Here is a 20,642-nt window from a genome sequence, read left to right on the forward strand (position 1 = left end):
TTACTTGTAGAGAACATATTTCAACAAAACATACAGTTATACAGCTTATCTACAACATCATAAACTGGCTTTGATGTAATGACTAATAACAAGTGACAACTAAAATCATAGTAATTAATTCACATATAAATTACATAAATATAAAATAATATAAAATAAAATATAAATCTCTCTACCAAGTAAAAGAGAAAGAAAGGGAATGGGATTAGGAGTGAGTCAGATTCATACTCACATCGTCCACACAAGCACTACCTTCTAGGCCATAGTACTACACTTGTTATATTTTTTTGAACCAAAGAGGTTCACGACCACATGAATCATTACTACACAGCTGTGCAGGTCTCACATCAGACATGTTTGCCCATTTATTCAAATCTGCATCACAAATGCACTCCAACTCAAGTAGCTTTATGAATATCAGCCCTGGACTCCATTTTGAAACAAAAGCAGAGACATGGGGAGTCTCGCTTTCCTTGTTTGGCTGGATTTTTTCTAAACAGTAGATGAAAGCCGCTCTTTAGAAATGAACAGCAGATCAGTTGTCCAGAGCACTGTGACCTCAGAGCTTTGCACAAGTTTGGTCTGATGTATATAGAATGAGACACACTTTGCCAAGCATGAATGGGAGTGGAGTGCGACTTAAGCTGAATGCATTGTTGGGAGTTTAAAAGTCGAAGTCCAGACACCCTGGTTTTCCTCAGTGCTAAGCCTGACAGCATGTATTATTCAGTGCCTTCGGCAAGCTGAGCTCAGTGTGCGTGTTACCCAAACCATAGAGCGCTGATGACAGAGACATTAAGCCTGGTTCATTAGCGAGCCTTTCCCGTTCGAAATTTCAGGTCACCCATTTATTGAAGGTTTATCTTTAGGTCAAAGCTGAATGGATACATCATCCAATTGACTGACCTTAATACTTATCTCTAAGCATTATCTGGAGGCTAGTGGACACACATGAAAAGAAAAGGCTCCAAAAAGACTAAACCTAGCCATTTGGTCACATTCCCTGATTGTTTAGCTTTCAATTACAGAAGTTTAATCTTAATCTAATCAGTAAGGTTGTAATGAGGTATAATCCTGCAAGTTTACAGATAAGAACTAATGACTGTGACAATGCCATGAAGGTTATATGGACATACCTGTTCTTCTCCATCTCGTTGTGTGTAGACCTGCAGAGACAGAAAGACAGACATGTTAGGAATCACTGTGCTTATTCTTTTTTATCTACACTAACATTTATGCATTTGGCAGATGCTTCTATCCAAAGCAACATATATTGGATTGGGAATTGCTTGGGAATCAAATCCATGATCTCTGCGTTGCTAGTTCCATGCTTTACTGTTTGAGTTAGAGGAATGCACACTAAAGGGAAAGTCATTAATGACATTATTTATTTACCCTCATGCCACTCCAAACATGTATGCATTTCTTTCTTCTATTGAACACAGAACACAGATATTTTGAAAGATGCTGATAACCACTTTCGGACCCCATTGACTTCCATAGTATTTTTGTATATACTAAAGAAGTCAGTAGGACCTGAAACCTACAGAATGACAGAATTTTCATCTTTGGGTGGACTATACCTTTAATGATGTTGCATCAGTATTATCCTAACCCTATGGGAAGTCGTGGCCTAATGGTTAGAGAGTTTGACTCCTAACCCTAAGGTTTTGGGTTCGAGTCTCGGGCCAGCAATGCTACAACTGAGGTGCCCTTGAGCAAGGCACTGAACCCCCAACTGCTCCCTGGGCGCCGCAACATAAATGGCTGCCCACTGCTCCGGGTGTGTGTGTTCACTGCTGTGTGTGTGCACTTTGGATGGGTTAAATGCAGAGCATGAATTCTGAGCATGGGTCACCATACTTGGCTGTATGTCACATCACTTTATTGCTTAAATTTAGGTTTAGAGATTTGAACAAACCCCAACTCTAATATTAAACTTCAGCGAGTAACTCGTGCTACAGACATGAATGATACCTCAAATCATGCAGTTTAGACAGGAGATGTGCTTTTAACTCTTTTCTAAGTGATCAGGCTTGTGATTTTCACCTGGTGGATGATAAAACAGGTGCGAGAGGCTCTTTTGATGTGGACTACCTATATAGCAACTACTGGAAACACTCTAGCAACCATGCTGAAATACCCTGACAGACACCCACAACACCCTAGCATCAATAGTTTACATTTTCTATGGAAAAATATTAAAATCTATTTTTTACATTCAGTCTTTATTTTAACAAGGAAGTGAGAGAGGAAACAGGAAATGAAAGCAAGAGGGAATGGGTTTGACCCAGAACACCTCAGGAACAACATTAGCAACATGCTTAAAATGCACTCCTTACCAACTAAATAGCAACAAATTTCACATTTACGTTATTTCATTTGGTTTTCAAAAAACTGTCCAGAAATCACTAGATTAATTGCAACCATTAATTCTACTGACAGCACTAGTTTTTAACCAACTAACTAAAATAAACATGCCAATTGTTTTTTAATTGGTTTAAAAATATTACAATAATTTTAAAGTAATAATTTTATATAAAAAATACAATATTTAAGTATACAGCTATATAATACACCAAGTGTTTACTCATATATTGTCAACTACCAAAAAGCTAATATTTTACAAATAATATTTCGCAATTTACCATTTCTTAACATAATTTAACAAAATGACAACTTAGAAGCCAATTTCTACATTTTGGAGAAAAAAAAAATCATACATTACTTAATATTTTACATATACAATTTTTACGTTTTTAAAATCACTTAAAACTTAAAACTAAAAACTTAAAATAACCAAAATGCTTGCAAGGGGATCATTATATCTGGACACTCTTGGCATCTAAACATTTAAAACCCCCTGAACTAATCAACAGGCTACGGCTCCAACATGACCTCCTTGTTCTTAGGATTGAAAGGCACACAGAGACTGTCCTGTGTTCAATGCTGATTTGAATGTTCAATACAAAGGTGAACTGGTGTCCCAGTGTGTGTGTGTGTGTGTGTGTGTGTGTGCACGTGTGTGTGTGTGTGTGGTGTAAAGGCTTACAGTAACAAACTCCAAAATGGTAGAGGGATTGCTTAGTGGATGCAGGAGTTCCCAAAATGCTAATTGCTGATTGCAAATGTACCCTGTCCTCTCTATGTGACTCTCTCTCTCACTAGGTTCGCAAAATATATAGAGGCCCTTGGCCCTGCTTAGCAACAGTAACTAGAAACACAAGCCTGAGACACAAGACGGCGGTGGGGGGTACAGTCCTCACACACCATGTGAATGAAGGCTCACTTCAGAGAGGCCATTTCTAGATCAACAGAGGAGTGAAAGAGAAGCAAAGCAGAGGAGGGCAAGAGAAAAGACGAGGGAAAACAAGACCTCAATAGAAAGAGTCCAATGTCTTGCTTTCACTGCATTTAAGTCATGACACAATTATCATATTCAGCACACAAGAACACCACCACAAAGTAATAACAACCATTGGGAGGATGTTTTCTGTTGAAAATGTGAATATTGACTGGAGAATTTTGATTGCTTACATTTTATGCACTGCTGAAAAAGGATCAAACTAGCCCGAAAATAAGGCGGCAGGTTTATGCAACCAAACCACATTTTATTCTCTGTGGTACCATGAGAACGATCAAATACACCAATTAAGCTTTACTTACACAACTAACGCACATCTTTTGCTCTTAATTTACTGTATTCTTACAACAACAACAAAAAAAACTTTCCTTTCTTTGTTGGGAAGTGAAAAATAGAAAAATACACTAGTTTTTGAAAAAATTATCTTATGTTCACTAAGGTTGCATTTATTTGATCAAAAATGCTGTAAAACAGTAATACTGTGAAATATTATTAAAATTTTAAATCAATATTTTCGATTTGAATATATTTTAAATTGTATTTTATTCCTGTGATAGCAAAGCTGAATAAAAAAATGTTTCTTAAAGCACCAAATCAGGATATTAGAATGATTTCTGGAGGATGATGTGGCACTGAATGATTATTTGATTAACAGGAATTTCAAAACAGCAGCATTAATTGAAATCTTTTATAACATTATATATGTCTTTACTGTCCTTGCTGAATAAAAGTACTAACTGACCCTAAACTTTTGATCAATAGCGGAAATATGAAAGTAAAAATGAAATACGTGAAATCAATGTTATTCCAACAAAAACCACTTGCAAATCACATAAATGATGATTTCCATAGTGAAAAGTAAAATCCAGGAAACGTGAAGGCAGTATTTCTACATGACAGTAACTCAACACTCTTGTCCATTCAAATCAGTGGACTGGAACAGCATATAAGGAGAATTTGCATAAATGTACACATACACTCCCCAAACCTGTCCAAGAGATTACATGATGAACACTAGAGCATGGGTCAGAACGTAGAACAGAGCAAACGGAAGACACTGTAAAGAATACTGGGACTTGGAAGCTCTGAAGCTTGGAAGGATCGTGTCATCTTCATCACATTCATCCATCCTTCAAACTGACCTCATGACCCCTTCTGCAGTAACCCTCACTCTAAAAATACCTCCTGATGTCTGAGGAGAAGATATCTTCTCAAGTCAGCATCTCAAAATCCCTGTACTCCTTTAAAGGAGTAGTTCACTTCCAGAATAAAAATTTCCTGATTTATATCAAAGATGTTTATGTCTTTCTGTCTTCATTCGCAAAGATTTGAGGAAAACATTCCAGGATTTTTCTTAATTATGGACTTCAATGGTGGCCAACGGGCTGAAGGTCAAATAGCAGTTTCAGTGCCGCTTTAAAGGGATCTACACAAACCCAGCTGAGGAATAGGGGTCTTATTAACTTCTATATACTTTTTTACCACAAATGCACATCTTGCAGTAGCTCCAACATGTGCGTCTGCAAATTTACGCATTACTTAATCACTCTGGAAGGGTCATGTGTGGTTAGCTCTTTGTTTGTGTACTCCTGTGTATGACATGGGGGTGAGTAAATTATCAGGAAATTTTTATTCTGAAAGTGAACTAATCCTTTAAACTTGCCTTTTAGGAACACAAAAAAAACTTTAGTTTAATTTGACAGAGCTGTGAAGGATAGACGTACAGTCCATTCAAGAGGTTTTACTTTCATTATGTCACATCATTTTCATATCGAAGGATTAAAATGTTCTTTGGAAAGACATATTTTAATGTTTTATTGACTGAACATTTGAAACAATGGTACAGTACAACACACTTCTATCCCACAGCCATTTGAGTCAAATTAAATAATCACATCTACCCAGGGTTATCGCTGTTAACTAATATTAAAACCAAAACTATTAAAAACATTTTAACTGAAATAAATCTGAAATAAAATAAACTATAAATACTAGAGGAAACTTAAACTAAAATGAGAAAACAAATGCATTGGAAATTAACTGAAATAAGTTTGAGTTGAAGCACTAAAATTACTAACTGGAAATAAAACAAAAACGGTTTTAAAACTGAAATTAAAATTAAATCTACTAATAATAGTATATAAAACAAAAAATCACATTGTAAATGAATTACATTTTTTACTAAACTTAAAAAGAAAACAATAAGGCTAAATATTATTATAATTTAAAATGTAATTTCTTCTCTCCAGCGTCACATGATCCTTCAGAAATCATTCTAATATGCTGATTTGTTGCTCAAGAAACATTATTATTATCAATGTTCAAAATGCTGCTTAATATTTTTGTGGAAACTGTGAAACATTTTTAGGAATATTTGATCAATAAAAAGAATAAAAAATGAAATGAACAACATTAAAGTGAAATATACAATATACAATAGTATATACATAATACTAAAATAATACTGCATTTATCCTCTCTACGGCCCATTATTGCTATAAATATTTTGAGACTGGTTGATGAACTTATAAACAAGCGTCCTTGCAAGCCCATGCACAGAGATCAGCTGATCTGCTTGGCTGGCATCTCGCTCAGGAGGTGGATTTTGGGGGTCGGCGGGGGGGACCGATGGATACCAGTGACATAACAGCCCGTATCACTGTGTAACTCAGAGTCGACTCCCCTCGTTGCTACTGCACTTGCCAGACCACCTGTTCCAACACATAAAAGGGCGAAGCAGTTTCCTACAACATATCTGGTCCGATTGGCTGCATATACATCCAGTCCACCCTGTGATGGCTCAAAGGCATAACATCATGTTTCCCAAACACCATTACAGGAAGGGCTTAAAATATGGCACCAGTGCAAACATTCATACAGGAACAAGAGGAAAACCCACGGCTGCTGCTATGTGCATAAGCCCACATACGGTCTGAATATAAGTGAGAGGTAGGAGGAGCTGTCATACATGTAATGGGGGTGTTGGAGCTGCGCTGCTTGCCTGGATGAAGAAGAGAAGAGGGGGAGGGGGAGAGGAAGGCACCAGCCCACTGCTCTCACACGTACACAAATCAGGGACATGCTGCGACCCTTCCCCCACGATCCACCAGGAAACACAACAACGGAAAGCTGGAGGGAAAGGCAGGTTTACGAGGGAGATCTACTAGATAGGAGATCCACCTGACCTACATATAATAAAGGGTCTTAGAAAACACACACTCCAACATATACATAAATGGCATTCCTGAGATGCTTTTCAGAAGCTCTGTTATCAAATGGACTGAAAGCTCAAGCAACTGAATCACTTTCCATTCTTCAAGCCATCTAATGAGTCAGTTGGAGAGATGTGAGGAGCTCAGCGTAGAAATGCCGGCTGCATTCTTGAGCAAAAACGTTTCATGCATGATGCATTATCACCAGTGGTGGTGTAGTGAATGTAGGTTACTGGAATATCCTGAGGCTGTGCGGATGCTTTCTAAAGTGTGATTCTTCATGTATTTGGTGCACCAAAACTTCTTGCAGGACTGGTTTGATCTTTTTTAGGTATGCTCATGATTATGATCAAGATAGCAAGATTTGTTTAATACGAGGCCATTTTGCACCCACTTACTTCCCACCACCTGCTATTCTTAAAATAAGTGTTAAAAATGTAACTTGCATTGCATATGCAAATAAAATATTGCAACATTTACAGGAAATAATGCATCCTGTCCTACCTATAGTAGCTGGTGATTAATACAGACTAAGAACAATGAGTTAATGGAGGGGAAACACATCATGGTACCATATTTTGTTTAAACTCCTGTGCCAAAAATATAAAAGTGGAACATTACTACAGCTTGGATACTAATAGTTTCAGAAAACTACCACTGGTGAGTATGCAATAATCCTTTCCGCCAGCACTGCCAATGAAAATTATACTGAGAAAAAAAAAACAGGCCACGAAAATTTCTAACTGGTCATATAATTTATTTTATTTAGTGAATAATTTTATTGAGCAAGGATGCATTAAAATGATTAAAAGTAGCAGTAAAGGTGTTTGTTTTCTATTTCAAATAAATGCTGTTTTCTTTTAAACTTTCTATTCATCAAAAAAAATGTATCATGGTTTCCATAAAAATACCTCTTATCGTGACTTAGGCAAAAATATTTTTTGGGCGCCCTTCCTTATTAATAGGCCTATATAATATTACCACCCCAGCAAACAAAAATATTTCGCAATCAGTGGTAACCGTTACAGTGTTTCCTATCGCAATAAGCGCTTGCATTCAGTCAATAAAAATCGGATGTCTTAATTTGTGTGAGAATGGAGAAAGACCGATCCATTAATAGGCTCCAGCTTCGTGGCTACATTACCACTTCGGGAGTGCATTATTTCTCTAATAATTTTGATGACCGGGTGTCAAAACCACACCTCAAGATATTGTTCAGATGAATTATTTCAAGATAAACCATCCGTTGCAAATTCCAAAACGTCATTTTAGAGCTAATAACAGAGGCTTGGACCATTGATATGCAGGCTAATGCAGTTTGAGAGAGAGAGAGAGAGAGAGAGAGAGAGAGATTAAGCCTGTGTGAATACCTGTGTCTGTGCATCTCTCAGCAGTGTTTAGCAGCAGCGTCTACTAATAGCGAATCCTTTCGTTGAACTGCTTTATAAACCTCGCTACTGAGAAATGTCATATAGCTTTTCAGCTGAGAAACTGTTTTACTGATAAATTCGCGTGATTTCCGTACATAAAAAAGGTAGAAAACTTGAAAATAGTTTGTCATTTTTTACTCTATTGTTCGTTATATTTATATGCTCAATGCTCACTGTTTTTTTGTCTTTTACTGTTGTATAGCTCATAGCATAACAAAAAATATGATATATTTCTTCATTGTGTTTGGGCCCCCCTGGAGGAGCAAGCATAGGCACGTGCCTAGAATGCCTGTGTGTAAATTCGGCCCTGTATGTCCTCACAGGAATAAATTAAAAAATGTAAAAATAGAAAACGTTTAGTGAATTTTTAGTGGTGCAATGAATCACAAAACCCACGGTTCAGATCAAATTACAGATTTTGAGTAATGGATCGGATCATTTTTAGGATCAGCAAAAAAATAAATAAATAAAATAAATAAATAAAAATAACTGAAAGCTTACTTTAATTCTATACAACAGCAAAAACTACCCACTTAACTAAAGTCAGCAATAAAACCAGAACTATTACACAAATTACAAGCATAGATGAATACAACTTCACATGTATGGATCGTGGATCTACAGCCTTCTACACACTGCATGATTTTAGCAATCCTATAAGATCATTGCAAATCACATGTGCGCCACTGATCTGATAAACTTGGGTACAACATGTATGCAGACTGTACGATGACGACACCTATTGACTCGTAGGCTACGACGCGTGTGACTACAGAAGAATAAAACGTTATCAGCATGAACTAGTGAAAAACAAAAAAAAACATGATGAATCACAATTTGGCAATTGTAGTTTTTATGCGCACTGAAAAAAGCGCAAGCGGCGAAAGAGGAAGCGATAAGAGCTTGAGCTACGCAGTCTTATGTTTTAGCACTGTGTCGTGTTGATTTCACGTCACGTTTTTATTGGATGGTCAGTAAACGTGGGTCATAGCAGCAAACGAACTGTGCAATGATCATGCTGAATTTCTTACACTGTCAGAAAATTATCGTAGGCTATCTTTGGTCGCAAAACCGTGACAACGGCCATCTTTGAACCTTTCTCACTGTACGACATAAGACCACCAATTAGGAACCACGATCACAGAAATCGCCACGATTGTTTCACGATGCCAATCTTTCTTCTGGAACAGGCTTAAGATCCGTTGCACCCCTAGCAATTTTGAATTGCAATACTATTTCACAATATTACAGTTTTTACTGTATTTTCACTGGGAAAGTTCTTTACTGTATCGTTTTACTGAAAAACAATTAAACTAGCATTTGACGTCTGGCTACTGTTAATTTTGGACCACGCTATTAACCTTACTGTCTTTGTCTAAGCAATATTCTATGACCTTGTATAGTTAATAAAGATTCTGCTAGTAGAGTTGATGGCAACACATGTTGGACAATCACTCTGTAATTGCATGTCTAGAGACCTGTTACATTAAAAAGACACCTCTCACAATTTCTTTATCAACTAAACCAACATGTAAACAACAACTTACACTGAACACACCATAAGGCTGTATATAAATAGCTACAAACCCAGTGCTACCCTTGTTAGGCCTTAATATCCAGTTACAAGCCACACAGACACCCAGACACAGATTAGTGTTGGGGACTTTTTCAGCAAGCTGGGTCACACAATAACTAGACCTTTATTCAAGTTCATATTCCCAAAATGGTTAATCTCCATGATTCAGAAGCAGCAGCTTTTATGACCCTATGCTGACCTGTTTAAGAGGGGCCAAATGGCTATGAATCAGTATCATATGCAGAGTATGACAGCAATGTCAGCTACAGCTAAAAGATCTCCCCTTAGTGCAAGAATAAACTATCCGTCTCAAAATCCCTCCTTACCTTTATCAGACCAGTCAGATTCAGAGTAACATAATTTTCTGAACAGGCACGTCATTAGGCAATCAGATCATATTTGATGTTTAATATTCACTTAAATGCAACATTATTATGGATCAGCAGTAAAAAAAAATCCTATTCATCGTACAGGGGAATTGACTTTGAACAATAACCTATAAACCTTGTGAAACATGCATGGATGAGGTGTTCAAAATAATATCTATAATAAGCATTTAGAAAAAAAGACTTCAAAACATTAATTGTGAACATGTCTGTTGGTCCTTCTTTTGATGACTCCTCCATAATAATGAATGGTTTGAATGGTTTCACTACTAATAAGAACATAAAAACAGCATTGTCTAATAATAGGTGGCAAACAAACATTTTACAATAAACATAATTGTAAAACATAATAACGATCAGCTCTACTTTGGAAAACAATTTAAGGCAACTGATTTAACCCACTGACAGGCGACGGACAGTTCCAGGCGTACTGATTGGATGATGCTTATGAAAGCTGAGGTGTTGAGTAGTGAGTGAGTAAATTGTGACTGTGGAACGTGGGTGGTGAGAGTCACAGGGAAAGAAGCGAGCAGCGTGTGAGTGTACGTCTCTCTCCATGTTGAATGTGGGATGGCGTGTCCTGACTGCTTCTGCATGGGGATGAATCAGTGGGTGTGTTTGTGTCACGCACACACATGGTGCAGATATGCGCAGGTCTGCTAATTCAGAAATCACTCACGGGACACACGGTCCCTTTGAAGTGATGTGTGAATCACGGATGATGTTCCTGGTTAGAGGGCGTATTGGGAATCGGAGGGTAGAAAAACACATGGACCATTCACACCGTACACAGAGTGCACACTAATAGATCTGCCATGATGCTACTGCAGTTACTAATCTGTTATTGTAGATAGATTGGTTGGTGTCCTATAAGAGAGCAATTAGGGATGCACCGAATGTTCGGCAACCGAAATTCCAAATAAGCAAAAAGACCGAATAAATTGCACCGAAAAATGACGTGATGCGATCAAATAGAGGCACGCACTAATGCAACAAACATGTCGGCAGTGTGGAATCATTTAAAACTGTCCGAGAAAGACGCAAAAATCATTACAAGCACAAAAAAAAAGAAACTGTTTATCACTGCAACTCATTACTTCATCAATAAAAAAATAAAGAAATCACCTTAAACAATTAAAGCATCATAACTTAAAGTAGCCAAATCCCCTTAAACACTTAAATAAACTGCAGAATGCGCTCACAACAGACCCGGAAGAGAAGACAATGCTGAATAAAGTCGTAATTTTTGCTATTTTTGGACCAAAATGTATTTTCGATGCTTCAACAAATTCTAACTGACCCTCTGATGTCACATGGACTACTTTGAAGATGTTTTTATTACCTTTCTGGACGTGGACAGTATACCGTACATCCATTCTCAATGGAGGGACAGAAAGCACTCGGACTAAATCTAAAATATCTTAAACTGTGTTCCGAAGATGAACGGAGGTCTTATGGGTTTGGAACGACATGAGGGTGAGTCATTAATGACATCATTTTAATTTTTGGGTGAACTAACCCTTTAACTAGGTTGGTATATTAACATTACATCAGTTAATGAAATACGTTTTTTTAATTGTGAATTTAATTCAAGTCTGTACAACCTAAAATGCTGATTCCCTATTTATGGTGGTGAAGTTCTGGCAACCACAGCTGCTGGTATTTTACCGTACATGTCATTGATTTTTTTTTTCTTTTTAAAGCGTAGGTGGAAGTAAATATTGCTCAATTTTTTCTTGATTATTATTTTTTTGTTTCAAAGACATTGTAGATTCGTTGGTTGGTTGGTGTTTTCATGGCAAGTAATGAGTAAAAAAACTATAAAAGAGCAATTTCTTCAAAAATTTCTTTGAATGCATTTCCGTACAAGTAGGTGGAAGTACCTGCTGCTGAAATTGTTCTTGGTTTTGGTTTTTCATTTCAAGCCATCATAGATTGTTTGGCATTTCTGTGGCAAGTAACAAGTTAAAATACTATAAAAGAGCCTATTTTTAAATTTTGCTTTGGATAAAAACTCTCAAATGGTTTCAGGATTGACTAGGCTAAACATTTCTGGTGAAACCTGGTGAAAGTACCTGCTGCTGCAGTTTTTCTTGTTTTTGATTTTTCGTTTCAAGCCATCCCTCTCTTTATTGCTGGTGAAGGGTAACATGGAGGCATAGCCGTGCTCCGCTTGCAAATTCAAACAGAGACATTTAGAAGCTCATTAGACCACAAAGAACAATTGGCTACCTGAAAATCAAAGCCATTGATTACAAACATTGACCATTTTTTTAGAACCTGGGAGAAAAGCGGTTATGCTCTACGTTAAAATTAACCAATTTCTTGCCAGATGTCTTGCTTTTGGGTCAATGATGTCATCTGAACTGAAGTAAACCCAATAGCCAGCCGAACCACAACAGATAGATGGGAGGGGGGATGCACCAGGAAACCCTCCACTGTATACCAACAGCAGTGCTTGAAAAATGCATTTCAGTTGCACATTTGCACACAAACATGTCATCAAGAATCATTAAAAATATATATATATGCTATATAAGCTTTGGTTTTATCCCTAGAGAGCGTTAACAACAAATTAGTGTCCCCTGTAAAAGACAAGCGTATGGTGACTGGCCAGCACACAGTCTCAGACATCTAAAGTGGCCACTTCTCCATGTCTTGATCTTCACCAAATGTCATAACAACGGGGAAAAAAGAAAAGAATAAAAAACACATCTGCATATCATGCATTCACCTCTAATAAATAGGTCGAAGCCCCTATTTTTTGCTTTACAGCAGACAAGCACCCTAGCAACAGTGTCAGGATTAATTTGCAAGCCAGAACACAATTTTATATTGACACTAGAAAAATATAAATCTCGTAAACTGTCACTTTACCTCTTTCTCTTCGATCAAGATATTCAGCTGCTTCGATCAACATCTGCAGTTTCTCAACAGCCGTCATTTTAGGCATTAAACACCGATAAAAAAAAAAGGACAATCCGGGTCAGAAATAAACGAGGAAAAAAACACCTAGCAGCCTTTCGTTTAATCACGCTTCTTTCTCCTCCAGCGTTTCGACTAAGAAAAATCCAGTCAGGCGAATTTACAATATATATTTATATATATATATATATATTTTGTATAAGACAGCGAAGGAAATGTTTAGTAGGGGTTTGTTGCTATTTCAGAAAATCAGAAACGTGTACAAAAAAATGGTAGTGGGGGCTCTCAAAAATGGTGAATAAAAAATCTAACAAATAAACACGCTGGTTTCCAAATAGCTGGATGATAAAAACTGAATAAAAACGTCCCTCAGCTGCCAAAAACAACTAAATTAACTAGTCTTGTTCATATTAAACGAGATATTAAATCAAATGTTAAAACTGGGAGGACAACACGAGACGAACAACAAAAACCCTTCCAGGTTTGCAAAATCTGGCAAGTCTTCCTGAAAGCATGTAAGTGGTGACACTCAGGAAGGTCTAAAGACTTTTATAGATGAGCTGTCAAACAGATAAGAGATCACGGCTTTAGTTCTGCGCTTGGTCAGTTTTAGGCTCTGATACTGACAGCAAACGCTGTTAACTAGAGACCACCGTTGAGTCTGGAAGAAAAACAGGCAAAATTAAATGTATCCACATCTCAAACATTTACAGAAAAAATAATAGTAAATCATATCAAAAAAAAATGAGTAACTTATATTTAAGCAGGTGGTGATATTATTTTTGCTAATTATTTCGAGCTTTAGTGCTGCTGTGCTGGCTAAAAAAACCCCAAAACAAAACAAAACAGCATTCAACCCCAATTCCTTCTTGTTTAATTGAAAAAAAGCGTCAATTTTGATATGCCTGTTCAGCGAGGTGGTAGGCAATATTGTGTTGTGTAATAAAAAAGGGAAAAATCTTGACTGGTCGTTGAAAAAATGCGTTGAAAACAGAATACACGGCCTCCCAAAGTCCAAACAATCGCTGGTTTCGATATTTCAAGCGTGACAAACGATGTGGCTACTTATTAAACAGCTCGAGCTGCACATGCTAAGCTGTGGCTGTGTGCAACTGAGGAAAATTAATCAAAAATAGGACAAAAAACACGCAGCTAGCGAAACCATAACGTCGTTGAGCCAGGCAGATGAGATGTTTGCTAGCTGCTGTCATGTTGCTGAACGCCTCTCAGAGGCTCGGGAGAACCTGCAATTCTATTGGACAGACGATACAGGAAGCGGGCTTCTCATTGGATGCGTTTGCTGTCAATCTACCAGAGCGCATCTAGAACGGACCAATGGCTGAGATGCATTCCAAAGCGTGAATATGTGACTGCTGTAATGCGTTTCCGCAAGATAATGGTGCAACTAAGTAGCACTGTAGCGCCATTTTGGAGCAATGGTAGAACCTGTGCCGTTGTATTTTGGCATTTGCTCCTGAGCCAAAATGGATCATTATGCAAATAATGTGTTGTTGTTATGCTATGATTGGCTGTTCTGCCGCAGCACTGTCGCCTGTGATTGGGCTCCTTTAAAAGGTTCCGGAACTCAACAGACACACCTCCCTTGTACATGCTGATGATTAAAATGACTTAACATGATTCGTACGTTTTAAACCGATAACAGTGGAATTATTTTCCAAGTCTCTTTACTTTTATTTCTTTCTCTGGATGTTTTTAAACAAATTAGGCACCATTAAAAATATGCAATAGAGGTGGCATTTTTCAAAAACATGAATTCTATTAAAATTGCACAATAACACTGGACAAAGACAAAAATATTCAATACGAGTTCCCATTTATTTAGTACGGCAAAGTTTTCACTAAATAAGGTGTACAAGGCAATCAATGTGCAATCAAATCCTTTTAATATTTGCTCCTACAAACTAAACTGACACTTACATTACAGCCATTAACCGAAAAACAAAACAGATGGAAAAACTGCTGAAACACATTTACATAAACTCAGGGAAGTAAAGAGAATATATACGTTTAATCACAAAGACATCAAAGTTGTTAAGATATGGTTATTGACGACTCCATCAGGCAATAAAATCCAAAGGTCTGTTGAAACCACCTTTCCTGTTCATGTATTGCCTGCAAGAGAAATATGATTACATCATTGATCTCCTTCCTGCACCAAAACATTACATCACTGCCCACCAATGAGAACGTTCGTCATTTAGCTGTGCAGTACCTGCAGGGGTGATTGGCCAAATACGTAACTGTTGCTGGGATATTAACTTTTTTCATAACACTTGCAAATTTGTACATGTATATAAAAAATAATAAAGGATTCAATTATAAAATAAAGCCAGGACTTACAAATCACAAAACTAATATCAAGTCCAGGATCTTGGAGTTGGGCAGATGACCAGTATCATTTTCAGAAAAAAAAAAAAAAAAAAAAAAAAAAAAAAAAAATATTATATATATATATATATATATATATATATATATATATATTATATATATACACACACACACACATATATATATATATATATATACATACATACACACACACACACACAGACCTGTATTTTCTCTTTTGCGACACGTTAAATGCAAACGCAGCATCGGATCCCTCCTTCTTCTTGCCCTGATGAATAAAAATGACAACAATTGTACACCATACATTATGCTCATATTATGTTAACAGTACTGGGCATTAAGAAAATAAATAGGGAAGAATTTTATGGAACAATATTTAAGATTTTCTCTTTAACTTTAATTGATTTTTAACAGGAATATCTTTAGCATACACTGTCTAGCTGTGCCACCTTGTGGTTATTTAGAGGATCAGCTTTGCCACTTGAAAAAACTGCAAGCAGCTCGACAATACACTGCTATTATTTGTCAAGCATAAAAAATAAAATACTATACATATTGTAATCAAACTACAAAGTACATCTACTTCTCGTTTGGTTGTTCTTGTAGAATGAACCGGATCATGGTTTAGCAGTAAAGAAAGTGTTCTCACCTTTGTGCTGTCAAAGGCTCCAAAGCCCATCAGTTTCATCATCTCGATTTCCTCCTCAGTCTTTCCTTGCATGTCCTCAGCTGCATGAGCAATCAGATGAAAAAGTGTGAGACACGGGTACATTCAGGGGCTGTTCTCAGCACCGTGATATCAGAATGAAAAGCGTTCACATCCCATTTTACTTCTGTAGTTTGACTCTTGAGGAGGACATTTGACTGAGATGTGTAAACTGAAGGTCAAGATCAACCCTGAGAGCATGTTGATGCAGTCTACCATTCATATATATGCATTTTAATAAACAATTATGACCCTTTATTTTATCTTTGGAATAACACGAACTGATGAATCATGCACAATAAGACTAGGAACATGTAGCTGACCTGAGAAAATTTTTTTTTTGCGTATGTGACTAATAACATACTTTGACTTTATTAATATGTAAATACAGTGAATTCTGGTAAACACAGGAACATTGACTATTAATGATTTTCTCACCTTCCTAACAAAAGTTTTGATTGACTCTAAGTGGGAAACTCTTTAGATTCAGATCTGTGGCTAATGCACATCTGAAATGAGACTTTATAGAGTGCTGCAAGAATGACATTTTTGTAGACCAAAACCCAGAAATGAGTTGACATTTTTGCACTTCCAGTTCCATCGTCCTGAAGTCACTGGGGTATTTTGAAAAGGTTTTGGTTAAATGCCTGAAATAAGGTCTGTGGTTAACACAAGCTCAAGTATTTGTCACAGTTTACTCTACATTAATAACTGAGTTTGAGTGTGTTTTTTAATTTCTTTTTTTTTAAAGCATTTACTTTTATATTAAACATCATCATGCTGAACAAGAAAACTCATCTATGTACCAGTCTGATTTTACAGCCTTTGGGCCAGATTTACTAAACAGGGCAAATTAGCATGAGAGCGCAATCTCATAAAAGCGCAGATGGGAGTGGAAAGTTCTGCGGCTGATCTACAGACAATGTGCAAGTTAAAGACACAGATGGGAGATTTCCATATTGACAAACGCTATCTACTAAGCAGCACAAGTTAGAGTAAGGTCATAAACAAGCAGAGCTGATGTTAATCAGGTGCAGGTAACACAAAATTACTAAACACAGCTGCAAAATGGATTAAGACATGCTTTTTTTGGTCATTAAATAATGGTGCAATAACCAGTAAACTGAATACAAAAACCTTAGTAAATCACTGTGCATGATCTATGAAAACTCTCCTCTCATCATTTTTGTGTCTGAAACGGAAACTCCTACAAATGAATATGCAATAAGGTCACTTGTAAAAAATAACTTTTCACGCCTTTTCATTGCAAACCTTTCACTATAAATCCTGACAATAGTTTCTTAATGCCAAAAGAGGACTTGTTAGTAAATCTGACCCATGTTGTGTTAATAATCATATTCTAACACAAACTTTTTTCTTTTTTTGAATAAAACTGAAAGAGTTTTTGAAGCTTAGTGAAGGTTGACAAAGTCGTGCAAGCTTTGGTGCAGTTTGTTTATAACCCATATTTAGCTTTAGCAAAATTTGATGAACAAAATATGTGAGAATCAGAAAAAAAGGCCAATAGAAAAAATGCCCATCGCTACAGCACTCTATTGTTGATGCTAACTTCCTGTCTGGCCTATAAAAAACATCATCGCTACAGCACTCTATTGTAGGGTAAGAAGGGTTTATAAAGTGACAATCTCCACCTGATATCTGATGGACCTTTGCTGGTTTGTCCTTTACTTCCTTCCTGTCATCGTCCCGTCTGTCCTTCTGCCGCAATGGAGATTGGGAGGAGGAGCGGTGTCGCCGTGGAGACCTGAATAAACAAGACAGGCACACAGCTGGAGGGAGGGTTATCAAAAACTAAACATCTGTGTTTTATCTAACCAGATTCACAGGTTTGTTATGTTCTTCACTTATCAGCTGTGTGTACATATTGTGAACTGCGAGTGTCTGAAGCCACAAGCTCACCTGGATCTGCGTCTGTGGGGGGAACGTGAGCGTGACCTTCGTCTGTCTCTGTCGCGGGACCGGGACCTCTCACGCTCCCTGCGCCTCCTCTCACGATCTCGCGAGGTCGAGCGCGAGCGCCGTCTCTCTGGAATGACAGATCATAAAGTCATTACAAAAAGTCTGAAACAAAATAAATAGGGCTGTCAAATGATTAATCACATCCAAAATCCATAATATCTGTGTTTACTGTTTATTTTATATTAAATACACACACATGCAATATGGTGTTTATATATACACAAATATATTTATATATAATATAAAATATAAGTCAAATGATTAATCATGATTATGTAAACAAAACTCACATCCAAAATAAAAGTTTTGTTTACATAATATATGTGTGTATACTGTGTATATTTATTATGTATATACAAAATACACACACATGGATGTATATATTTAAGAAGAATATGTTATGTTTATATATTAAATATATTTATATATAATAAAAATATAAGAATATAAATATATAAATGTATATAAACTACCATGTAAATATTTTCTAAATATATAATTTATGTGTGTGTATTTATATATACATAATAAATAACCCTAGTACACATACATATATATGTAAACAACACTTTTATTTTGGATGTGATTTATCATAAATGATCTTTCTTTTTTTACAGATTGTTTCAAAGCAGCTTTACAGACCTAACAGGAAAATGTCATTTGAGAGCAAATATAGGATAGTTACAGCCCTAAAAATAAATATTTTTGAATTTGCCAGAAAAGTCCCTTGTTCCCTTCATTTGGTTTAGAGTTGTAATTTAATGATCATTTATAAATTATTTTTCAGAGTTAGAGTTGTAATTTAATGCGCTTTTACAAGGAAATTTGTCTTGGAATCTAAAGCCACAGTGATACACAGATTACAACATTAACAATCATTAAACACACAGACGAAAAACTTGAAAAGCTAAAAACTTATACTAATATATCTTACCATTTAAGATACTAACAGATCCTGGTACAAATTTTTTTCATAATAATAATAATAATAATAATAATAATAATAATAATAATAAATAATAATAGTGTACATAATTTCATCACCATATTTACCAGATTCTTTTTTCTTCATATTTGAATGTTACAATCGACTGATTTTGTGCTAATAATTTTAAGTGTGATTAAGGCACAATATTTAGAATTTTTTTTTTTAGAACATATCCAAAAACCACTAGAACAGTGTTGTATATTTTGCTGACTTGTGTACTTTTCCCCAAATGTTTCGAAAAATGTTTAAATCCAGAGAAATAAGCTATTTTAACTAGTGCCTGCCAATGACGTCATAATCCCTTGATTTCAGGTTTTGTTTTGTAGAAAACACCAAAGACGCATTAATGTTTTGCGTTTTTATAGACCGGTGACAACCGCACAGAGTAACATTATAAACAGAATTTTCAAGTGTGTCTAGTATGATAAAACAGCGCTGTGGGGATGAAGACGACAACTCCCATGATTCCACACTCAGTCACTGCGTCATCACACTACGCCTTTGAATACACGCTCTCTAGCGGCGAAAAATTACTTATTGTGCCTTTAATAATGACTTTGAAATATTTTTATTTTATTAAAATTATTTTCATGTTATAATGTTTTAGCGTGATCATTAATACCGAGATAATTTGATTTTACACTAAAAATAACTTTAATGTTATAATCTATTGATTGCAGTGTGATCAAATTTTAGATTATATTCATTTTCTGTAATGTTACAGTTTTTTTTTTAAATTTATTTAATGTTGTGATCCATTCATTCTTAAGTGTAATCAGTAACGTGTTTGACATCATTTTAATGACATTTTATGCTGTTCATTTTAATGTGATAATGTGATAATGATTTTCAGTTTTCCCCCCATTTAAAAAAAATTGTAATGCTCATTTTAGTGTGATCAATAATGTTTACAATTAATCTTTTATGATAATTTGTCACTTATGTTGCAACCCTTGCACCATTTGTGAAACAAACATTTAATAACAAAAGTCGTGTTTTATAATTAGCAATGACGAGGTTAATAAACAAACAATATTAAAGATGTAGTTCGGCAGCTAATGAAATGCTAGTTTAATACTTCAATTTGGAAAACATTGTATTTATCTGTATTACACTGGACTGTAGAACATTTCAAATCGTAGAAAGAGTTTGAAAAGCAAGACAACTCAGCTGATCAGATTTGTGTGATGAATGTGCGCTAGCTGTGATGCTAACAACAGAATCCAGTCACGCGTTACAAACCAAACACTTAAAACAATAACTGAATTCAAACCTCGTCGTGGTGGTGTTCGGCTCCTGCTTCTTCCCATGACTGGATCAATATGAATCGCACTCTTTCTTTTTCTTTCAAACAGCGCGTTCACAAACCTAGTTAACTAGAAATTTCTAGACTCAAACGTCCGATGGTCGACATCAACTGTGCGCCTCAAAAAGCAGTCCGGGACAACAAACCCTTCAAGTGTTCCGCGACAAATAGTTCCTACCCTACCAAACATTTCGCTCCGCTTATATAGCTTGAATGTCAAATTAAAATCAATATTATTAATTACACATCGGTGTTCAGTTAAATGCATCTGAGATACTTTAACAGCAAATACGAACTGCTTGCAACATATTTGTACTCGAATAAAGCAACGTTTTTCAAGTTAATTGGCTAAATCGGTGAAAAGGTCATCTTTTATTTTCAGTCACAAGTAGGCTTTTG

The 20,642-nt window shown here is 36.1% G+C and overlaps 2 protein-coding genes across 2 annotated transcripts in view; both read right to left on the reverse strand.

The window, feature by feature from the left end:
- LOC109102430 (max dimerization protein 1-like) overlaps positions 1-13,572 on the reverse strand; it is a 30,575-nt gene extending 17,003 nt beyond the window's left edge. Inside the window, exons 1-3 of the mRNA XM_042757263.1 lie at positions 12,846-13,572; positions 12,044-12,143; positions 1,137-1,166 (exon numbers count right to left, since the gene is read on the reverse strand). Coding sequence (XP_042613197.1) covers positions 1,137-1,166; positions 12,044-12,143; positions 12,846-12,912 — 197 coding nt within the window. The 5' untranslated portion in view covers positions 12,913-13,572. The remainder of the gene's footprint in view (positions 1-1,136; positions 1,167-12,043; positions 12,144-12,845) is intronic.
- Positions 13,573-14,710: 1,138 nt separating this feature from the next.
- Positions 14,711-20,421, reverse strand: snrnp27 (small nuclear ribonucleoprotein 27 (U4/U6.U5)). Its single transcript, XM_042753256.1, has 6 exons — positions 20,211-20,421; positions 17,890-18,016; positions 17,622-17,734; positions 15,913-15,992; positions 15,467-15,531; positions 14,711-15,026 (listed from the first exon to the last, which is right to left on the reverse strand). Exons 1-6 carry the CDS (start codon positions 20,245-20,247, stop codon positions 14,972-14,974), a joined length of 477 nt encoding a protein of 158 aa, XP_042609190.1. The 5' UTR covers positions 20,248-20,421; the 3' UTR covers positions 14,711-14,971.
- Positions 20,422-20,642: the final 221 nt, after the last annotated feature.

Source organism: Cyprinus carpio, chromosome A5 (genome assembly GCF_018340385.1).
Source record: "Cyprinus carpio isolate SPL01 chromosome A5, ASM1834038v1, whole genome shotgun sequence".
Classification (NCBI taxonomy): domain Eukaryota; kingdom Metazoa; phylum Chordata; class Actinopteri; order Cypriniformes; family Cyprinidae; genus Cyprinus; species Cyprinus carpio.

What these genes read in the sequence shown, in the direction of transcription:
- snrnp27 (XM_042753256.1), bottom strand. Translation starts at nt 20,247, where the DNA reads ATGGGAAGAAGCAGGAGCCGAACACCACCACGACGAG. An exon ending in AAAGGTCCATCAGATATCAG is followed by an intron (nt 15,993 to 17,621) that starts GTGGAGATTGTC and finishes TTGCTCATGCAG; the next exon opens with CTGAGGACATGCAAGGAAAG. An exon ending in GAGCCTTTGACAGCACAAAG is followed by an intron (nt 15,532 to 15,912) that starts GTGAGAACACTT and finishes TTTATTCATCAG; the next exon opens with GGCAAGAAGAAGGAGGGATC.